We start from the raw sequence: 9,742 nt of genomic DNA, 5'->3' as shown, positions 1-9,742 counted from the left end.
CGCTCCAGCAGTGGGCGTGTACGTTCATTATCCGGCTTGCTGCACAGATGCTGCTCTGCTCGTGTTCATCTCTTCACAGCAGTTCAGTCAGTGTACTGTTTGAGTAAATTAATTACTCCGGGATATTGGTTTATTTCGACTCAGAGGGAGTGTCAGCCACGTTTAAAAAGTGAATAACTTAAGTAATTTGTGGATTAATGCTTACACTTTTCAACGATTCAGTCCGATTTGGTGAACTGGTTCAACCGGTTCACTAAGAAGAACCGGTTAAATCGAATGATTCGTTCGCGAACCGGACATCACTATTCAGGAGTAGGGATCCAGGGGAAGCTGTACTGAGGAGGACTGCGTTCAAGCTAAAGCCACGGAGCTGAAATGGTGAGCGTTAATTCAGACTGCAATTAATGTTTAAAATTATTGTACTTACTACACCGCTTGCCTTATTCCCTCTGGAACAATAGCTCACGATCCTGGCGAACATGTTTGCAGTGTATCCAGTCTAAAGTAGGCCATGGAAGTCGTGAAGGATTGGGTGGGGAGGCTGCTTATTATCATATCAGTCAGCGATAAAACACTGAGAAAACACAGTAAACGGACTCTAGTGACTGTAAAAATGGGCTCTAATGGAGCATATGTACATTTTGAGCTTGTTTAAAAAACTTACATCCACGCAAATCCTCCAGGACCGTTAAAAACATCTGTAAAGCTGAAGGTTAAATCCAAACTAGATACCGAGTTCATGCTGTTTTTCACTAAAGTGAAGCTGTTTGTAAGTATACACGTGCACACAGTAAATGTTTCTACAGCGCTTCCTCTCTCCGTATGGATATTGAGCAATGCAATGCACATGATAGTTAGACGTTTTCCGCACTGCGTCAGCGTTTCCTTTAGCTATTCCATACATGTGATTATATTTGTATTGATACATATTTAACAGTTAAGCTAATAGTAACGTGTTAATTTATGTGTAAAATTACTGTGTAAAACAGAACACACCAACTAAAATGCCATTCAGTGTAACAATAGTTCATATACCAAAAAGTTTAGTCAGGCATCTTTAGAACAAGAAACATTTGGTGACATTAAAAGAAATGACATCATTTAAGGATCACAGTGCATCCCCCAAAAACTATTTCAAATTTTGAATCATTTAAAATATAGTACAATTTAGTATGCTCACTTTTTCTTTTTACATATTTTAAGTACAGGTCAGAATTCATATGTTGCTTCATTTTTACATCTGAGTTACAGTCTGTTACACTGAATGACAATGGAACATTATTAAACACATATTTTGACATTTTATTTTCACAAAAGTTATTTGAAACATTAAAGTAGACACTCTACTTGCATTTAATATGCTTTACAGGTATGTAAAATCACTTTTGTAAATTTAATTTGATGCGGACACCAAAATGGGACGTCTCATCTTTGACTCAAACACAAAGTATGTGAAATGAAACACGTCAGTTTACATAAGATGAAAATTCAACTTATCTGTTTTCTAAATGCATTATAGATCTTTTTGTAAATTATTCATATATGCATATACTTAAAAAAAAATTTTTTTGTAATTTATTAATCAAACTGTCACAACTCAATCTGGATTTATCCAATCATTTAACCTGACTAAACTCCACCCCTTTCTTAGAATCAACTGCAAGCTTGCATTCAGATCTGCCTTCATCCAGTCAACAACTGATGAATGAAACCAAGTCCCGCCTTAAATTTTTTTTTTTTGATCATCTGTTTAACTTAATTATGCATCACAATATGGAGAAAAAGATTTGTTGCTACTTCTGTTTTCATCACGACTTTAATAATATAAAAGAAATACACAGAATAGAATGTAAATGTAGCCTAAATTAAGTCGCCACTCAGCAGGGACTAAAGACATAAATATGAATTTAATCCTTAACTTGGTTAATGAGGTGAATTGAAAAAAATAGTAAGATATTTTGTAATTCTTTCAGAGTTTCCTTGGAGGTCTGTTTGGTCCAGTGTGTGAAATCGATGTCATTCTGAACGATGCTGAAAGCAGAAAAACAGCCGAGCTGAAGACTGAGGATGGGAAATTGGAGAAGCATTATCTGTTTTATGATGGAGAATCGGTTTCAGGAAAGGTGAGCGGGTAGACATCTCCTGTGAGAGTCATTTCCTAGAGTCTCTTAATTTCAAAGACAATTGACGTGTATTGTGTTATGTCACCCCAAGGTAAATATCAATGTGAAACAAACAGGCAAAAGACTTGAACATCAGGGAATTCGCATTGAGTTTGTAGGACAAATTGGTGAGTTAATACATTCAGTTATTCTCTTTCTCAAGGTATTCATGCAGCAAACCAACTTCAGTATTGCTGTTCTACTGTGCTGAGAGCTTAGGAGAGCATGTGGTTGTCACATGGAAAGGGAGCTAGACTGCTCTAAAAAATATTTGTTATGGTGCCCTAGTTGAACTCATTATTACGGTCAAAAAGATTTTTATTTCCTACACTGTAAAAATTATTTTTCAAAGTTGTAAATAAAAACAAAGATTATTGGACATTTTTACAAGAAAATACAGTTTCTTTTTTTTTTTTACTTCAAAATTTCACATTTAATTAAATTTATTACTTGCAATTATTTTGTAATAGTTTGTGAAATTTTTAGGAATCATTAGTGATTCTGATTGTCTCAGCAATCTCAAAATTGCTGCTTACAATGTCTTTTTTTATGTCTAGACTGCATAAGAACGTGCGTGTGTGTGTGTTTTCCCATCATGCAGAGCTCTTCAGTGATAAAAGCAATACTCATGAGTTTGTAAACCTTGTGAAGGAGCTCGCTCTGCCCGGAGAGCTGACACAGAACCGCAGCTATGACTTTGAGTTCATGCAGGTGGAAAAACCATACGAGTCTTATGTTGGAGCGAATGTGCGATTGAGGTTAGTGAAGACTTTGTAGATGTTTTTTTTCTTCTTCTTCTTCTTCTTCATCTTCTTCATCGTGGCTAAGTTTGGCCAAACACTAATGAGAAAAATCACATTATACTCATGAGTTTGTAAACCTTGTGAAGGAGCTCGCTCTGCCCGGAGAGCTGACACAGAACCGCAGCTATGACTTTGAGTTCATGCAGGTGGAAAAACCTTATGTTGGTTATGTTGGAGCGAATGTGCGATTGAGGTTAGTGAAGACTTTGTAGATGTTTTTTTTCTTCTTCTTCTTCTTCTTCTTCTTCTTCATCTTCTTCATCGTGGCTAAGTTTGGCCAAACACTAATGAGAAAAATCACATTGTTTGTCTTTTGACTGTTGCTTTAGGACACAGTTAATCTTTAAAATTTGTCCTGGCTTTAATTTAAACTCTATCTTTTTTGAAAAGTCAGACAAGATCATGTGCTTTTTATATCTCTGCAGGTATTTCCTTAAAGTTACAATTGTGAGGAGGCTGTCTGATTTGGTGAAGGAGTATGACCTCATTGTGCATCAGCTGGCCTCCTACCCTGACGTCAACAGCTCTATCAAAATGGAAGTGGGCATTGAAGACTGCCTACATATAGAGTTTGAATATAATAAGTCCAAGTAAGTGCACTTAACTTTATTGTTGATTTAATCCTAGTTACATAAAGTGAGCTGCTGAGTAATTCTAAGTATGTATGGATTAATTGGCTTAAACTTATTAGTCTAAATGAGCTAACAAAAGTCTTTTTGCCTATCAGGTATCACCTCAAAGATGTAATTGTGGGTAAAATCTACTTCTTACTTGTACGGATTAAAATCCAACACATGGAGCTTCAGTTGATTAAGAAAGAAATGACGGGAATTGGTATGATCTTTTGTGTTAAGTTTTATACACGTATATGTGAATATGATTTATGCATGACTGTTTTGAAAAAATATATCTAATTTATGATTATTTTTAAAAACTAAAGTTATTATTAAAGAACATTTATAGTAGTCCAGTTTCTTTTGCATGTTATTTATTTTAAACAAGAACATTTCTTTATATACACTACCATTCAAAAGTTTGGGGTTGGTAAGATTTTTAAAATGTTTTTGAAACATTTTAAGCATTTTTGCTCACCAAGGCTGCATTAAACACAGTAAAACAATACTATAAAAACGGTAATATTGTGAAGTATTACATTTTACAAAAATAATATTTTCTATTTTAATATATTTTAAAGTGTAATTTATTCCTGTGAATCTGAATCTACTGCAGCCAGTGTCACATGATCCTTCAGAAATCATTCTAATATGCTGATACAGTGCTCAATAAACATTTATTAATTTATCAATGTTGAAAACCATTGTGTTGCTTAATATTTTTGTGGAAACCATGATATATTTTTTCAGGATTCTTTGATGAATGGAGTTCATCAGAAGAGCAGCATTTAAAAAAAAATTAAAAAAAACGAGTTCAAAAGAACAACATTTATTTGAAATATAAATCATTAATAACATAAAATATCTAATATTAAAATGTTATTTTAAAAAATGAATAAAACATTTGCCCCCAAACTTTTGAACAATAGTATATTTGTAATTTATTTTTATAAATGTAGTTTTTTTTTTTTTCCATAACTTAATCACTTAAAATTCAGTAATTTCTCATTTGGTGCTGAATAATGTAAGACTGAAGTGCATCGTGCGACATGCTTCTCTAGGGCCGAGCACAACTACTGAGACAGAGACTGTGGCCAAATATGAGATTATGGATGGAGCACCAGTGAAAGGTGAGCAGTTGCTTCACACCATTTTCTGTATCATTTTGTAATGATATGAGTGTAGATAAGTCTTTTAAAAAGTTGAATAGCTACTACAGAAGACAGAGTACTAATGCCAGGTAGAACATAAATAATGGGCCTCATTCATGAATCAGAACAGAACAAATTTCTGTGTAAACCATTCATTAAACCTTTCGTGCATGAATCATCACATTCAGTTTAAGGCAGGGTTATTATAGTAAAATAAACTAAAGCCATAAAAAATGTTTGTACTTGAAATAAAATAAAAAAGCTTAAAGGGGTCATATGATGCTATTTTAAAGATCATTATTTCGCCAGATTGTCAAAGCAAAGTCGGAATTGACCCTTATTTTTTTTTTAGAAATAGCCTTTGTGCACAGCCAGCCTTTTACTCTTCTAGGTTAAAAAAAAACTCGTCCATAAAATGCGTTGCACAAATTCGAACATCTGGGTTGTTCTGTTCTGTTGTAAATAAATCAATGATTCCTAATTGCATCTACTTCCGGAAGGCCAAATCCTGAAACCACGCCTTCTTTCTTTGCGTGCACATTTGGGCGGCATTATGCTAATATTTCCACATAGTTACGTATACATGTGGGGGTGTGTTAGAATGAGCCGTTTTAGGTAGGCGTGGTTGACTTAACTTTTATAAAGAATATCTCTTTGGATTTGAGACTTTAGTCTTTGCAACTTTACAGATCTTCTTTATGCACCAAGAGCTTGTAACACTTCAAAGAGAAGGGAAAATTTGAAATCGCATCATGTGACCCCTTTAAACGTTTTATTTCAGCTAGTTGCCAAGGAAACATCTCATTTTCATTTAGTTTAACTTGATGTAATAAAATAACTAAAACTGACATTAAAAATTAATAAAAGCTATACAAACATAAAGCTAACAAAAATGACTAAACACAACAAAATTATTAAAACTTCAGCTAAAATATAAAAATGAAAAGTAATTCAAAATATTCAAAAAATTAAAACGTTAATAGTATTTCAAATATACTAACACTGGTTCAATGCTTCATATAACATTTATATTATATATTGCCAGTTTCATTATTCCTAAACTGACTTTTTTCTTCCTACTGTGCTAAAAATGTATTTCTAGGTGAATCCATTCCTATTCGCCTTTTCCTGGCTGGTTATGACCTTACACCCACAATGAGAGATGTTAACAAGAAGTTCTCTGTGAGGTACTTTTTGAACTTGGTGCTTGTGGATGAAGAAGATAGGAGATACTTCAAACAGCAGGTACAGTTGTAATCAAATTTACAGTATGAAAAAAAATAATTTTGATCTATAAGAATTATATAAAAATTGTACTTTCAGTGTCTCTTTGTCCAGCAAGGTGAATAGAATGATTTGTATTATTTGTAGGAAATAGTTTTGTGGAGGAAGGCACCAGAGAAACTGCGGAAACGGAACTTCCATCAGCGCTACGAGTCACCTGAGCCTCGGCCGAGTCTCTCTGCTGAGCAGCCGGAAATGTGAGCGGGTTTTGGAAAGCAACCATCCAGGGACACGCATACCTCTCAGTGACCAGTCGCAGGAGAGGAGAACATCTTCCACCGAACATACATGCAGATTGCTGTTCACATGGTCACCCCTCACAGCTTATGGTGATGAACTGTGCCTGATTTGGCTCTGTCCTCCCTGCCGTCTACAGCAAGCAATCTGTTAGTATACAAGGACACTTTTTTAGAAAGCACTGGAAACAATGTAAGTAATCTAGCACATCTTGAAGGTTGCACGCCTCCCTAGATGAAGAAATGTTTTTAAAAGTGCACTCACTGGTATCCTCTATGTTCCACATCATAGAGCAGAAACACATAGAACTAAACACATTTTAAAGAGCTTCTTCATGCATGCTAGCTGCTGAATCTGAGTGCATAGTAACAGTTAACAAAGGCAATGGTGTCAGTTTAAAAAGGTCAAGAAATGTAATGGCACCCAGGCTACACTGTATTTGCAATCCACTTAATGTTGTAAAACATTTCTATTTAACTTATTTAGCCATCTTCTCTGTTGTTTGTTTGTTTGTTTCTTAAATACTCTTTATGTTAAATGAATTCTGTCCTTGAAATAAAAAAGTATATACATAAAATATTTAAAGAGGTTTTGGAAGCTTTATAAAACTAGGGCAGTTTGTGTAATTATATTGGGCACATGTATTCAACTTGTCAGCCCAGTTTTGAATAACATACTGGCTTAGTAGCAAAAGTGAATGTCTGAGATGATTCATTGCTTTTGATTGCTAAATATCATCTCTGCTGCAAATACATTTCATACTGTCTAAATTGTTAGACGCCCCAGAGAAATTATGGAATTTTGTTGTATCTTTTGCATGTCATCTAGACTTGTGCCGGTATTCGGTAATGCGATATCTCGGTAATGAATCTGTATTATGACAGCACTTTTTTTAAAACTAAATTTAAATATCGTGATAATACCGTATACCATAATAAAAGCATTAGCAATTAATCGCAACATGAAAATTTGATACCGGCATATCCCTATCCTGCTATAATATTTCCTAACAAAGAGGGATGTTAACAATTTTTCATTGTTGCAAATGTGCTCTTGCATATTTTGTGGTTTATGGATTAAATGTTTATTTGGACCTTTTCATTTTGAAACCGTTTTTGATTTCACTCTAAAACCAGATGTATTCTCTTTTTTCCCCCCGTTCTTCTATTGCTTTGATTTTAAAACTCACACTACATTACTAATGGAAATGTCTGTGTACAAAGCCATTGAGTGCCCCAATGGAAAAGACATAGCGAGTGTTTGGAGAACTGATTGAGTAGTTGTACTACGGCAACGGAGTCATTTGTACATCTTGAAAAATTTTACATATCAAGTCATAGTTTGTTTATCTGCCAATGTCAAATAAAAATGCAAGTTTATACTTACAGCTACACTATGTATTTATAAAAATATCAATGTTATTATTGAGTGGTGCTAAAAATCCATCTTTCAAACCATGTTTTACCTAGAAAAACTTGATAAACCTACCATAGTGACTTGGAGCTGTCGGGACCACTGATCTATATATAATATCTATTGTAGATCAGTGTCGGGACGGAAATTCCATACATGCGTCATTCGCATGTGCGTGTCACGCCATATTCATAGCAAAGTCATGGTGAATTCAGTTTACCGGTTACAGTCTGCTGTAAAACATCTCAACTAGATAATGGCACTGGATCATAAATCTTTCAAGCCTAGTCATATTTGGGAGTGGATTATTCTTTGGAGGCCGTAAGTCAAACCAGTTCACAGAGAGGTCTGCATCAAAATGTTTTTTAAATGCATCAGAAGTGACTATAAAGGTCATGGAAATTCATTGATCGAAGTGGAAACCTATTTGAGCTTTATTTCCTTGAAATAAAATCTTAAATGATAACAAGTGCCCAGTTTTCGCTTCTATCTGTCACTTATTTGTTTTTTTTTTCACCATAAAAGTGAGCTTTAAGAAAATAACGTCATTCAAAAAATCAGTTTCGTTTGCGCTGAAATGCTGAATCCGAAATCGCCCCCATAACCTCAGTAACTAGCCTCTACATTAGGCCACTATTACTAATACAGTTCACTTGAAGGAGTAAATGAAAACGAGTGAATTCGGACACTGAGTGGACCGGAAGGACTTTTGCATAGTTTGTGCTTGCTGTTTAATAATCATTTGAAACTGGCAGCTCCAGTAGTAAGATGAAATAATAAGTAATTAACGCTGTATTACATCATGATGAACGAGCGCTTTGTAAAATGAACGGATGGATGATGCAGCTGCGGGCGCCTTCTTCTGGCGAGACGACTCTCACTCTCACAGTGCATTATGGTAGATACTAGTACGGCTTATAGATTAAATGTTAAAACGGCTTGCCATATTATGGGTATTATTATCCAGGTATTATCTAGCCTTTGAGCATACATCAGTTGTACCAAAGAGTATAGAAGACCAAGAGGCGAAACTCAGTAGAAAGTTCCATTGCAACAGCGGCGCCCAGCAGCAGCCCTGCGACATCCAAAAACGTATTTTAAATGCAAAATTGATTTCCGTACGCTCTAAATACTTTTTTCTTTGCGAAACGAACATTTTCTTAATAAAGCCTGCAAGTGACGTCGCTAGCGGAAGTGCAAGTGTCTGAGAATGCAAGTCTGAGAATGCACGTCTGAGAGACCCTTTTGGTCGCTATGGCAAATATCAGCTGCTTTGTTTAAAAAAAAAAACATACATTAAAGCTGAAATACAGCCTGAACGATGACAACAATAACATACAATCACTAGACTATTGATCATCAAACCCTTTTAACAGTTTATTTTACAGATTTTATTTTAAAGTCTTCCCTTTTTTCACAAAACCTTTTGCTCTCTAGAAACCATGTCAGTTTCGGTTGAAAATATTTTAAGTTCAAGTGTTAGCATTATAAACATTGAATTAATAGCAACATATGAAACTAAATTAATGACAGAAAAATTAGGAATGTTGGACAATAAATATATAACAGGAATATAACAGCTTGACAGTAAACTGTTTTTGCAGTATTGTCTTAATGTCGAAGACTGTAAACAAAAAAACTTTATGTAAAAAACACACACACACGTACAGCCACTTTCTCCAAAATTGTTTAATTAATTATGACAGAGACACAGCAATGCATCATGTTCTAATCTAGATCATCATGTTTGTAGTGTGTTCCAGGGGATTAAAACGTACAATATATATTTCAGACCTAGTGGAGTAATAGTAAATAATAATATAGTAATTGTAAATGTATAAAGTTGCATAAGCTCATTACTTAGTGTCATATCCCTAATTCCCTATAAATCATTATTATGGTTTCTATGGCTAGGACCAGCAGTTCCTACAAGGATTTAAGTTTACTAACGTTACTAGACTAAAAACAGTTAAAGGGGTCATATGATGCTTTTTAAAAGATCATTATTTTGTGTATTTGGTGTAACAGAATATGTTGACATGCTTTAATGTTCAAAAAACACATTATTTTTCAAATAC

General features: G+C 34.5%; 1 protein-coding gene across 1 annotated transcript; it reads left to right on the top strand.

Moving 5' to 3' along the window:
• Positions 1-304: 304 nt before the first annotated feature.
• LOC107676600 (vacuolar protein sorting-associated protein 26A) lies at positions 305-6,836 on the top strand. Its single transcript, XM_016471179.1, has 9 exons — positions 305-378; positions 1,974-2,123; positions 2,215-2,290; positions 2,764-2,920; positions 3,391-3,555; positions 3,693-3,799; positions 4,641-4,709; positions 5,833-5,975; positions 6,102-6,836. Exons 1-9 carry the CDS (start codon positions 376-378, stop codon positions 6,213-6,215), a joined length of 984 nt encoding a protein of 327 aa, XP_016326665.1. The 5' UTR covers positions 305-375; the 3' UTR covers positions 6,216-6,836.
• Positions 6,837-9,742: the final 2,906 nt, after the last annotated feature.

Source organism: Sinocyclocheilus anshuiensis, unplaced genomic scaffold (genome assembly GCF_001515605.1).
Source record: "Sinocyclocheilus anshuiensis isolate Anshui unplaced genomic scaffold, SAMN03320099.WGS_v1.1 scaffold204, whole genome shotgun sequence".
In the NCBI taxonomy this organism is placed as follows: domain Eukaryota; kingdom Metazoa; phylum Chordata; class Actinopteri; order Cypriniformes; family Cyprinidae; genus Sinocyclocheilus; species Sinocyclocheilus anshuiensis.
This window is presented reverse-complemented; position numbering and strand designations above follow the sequence as displayed.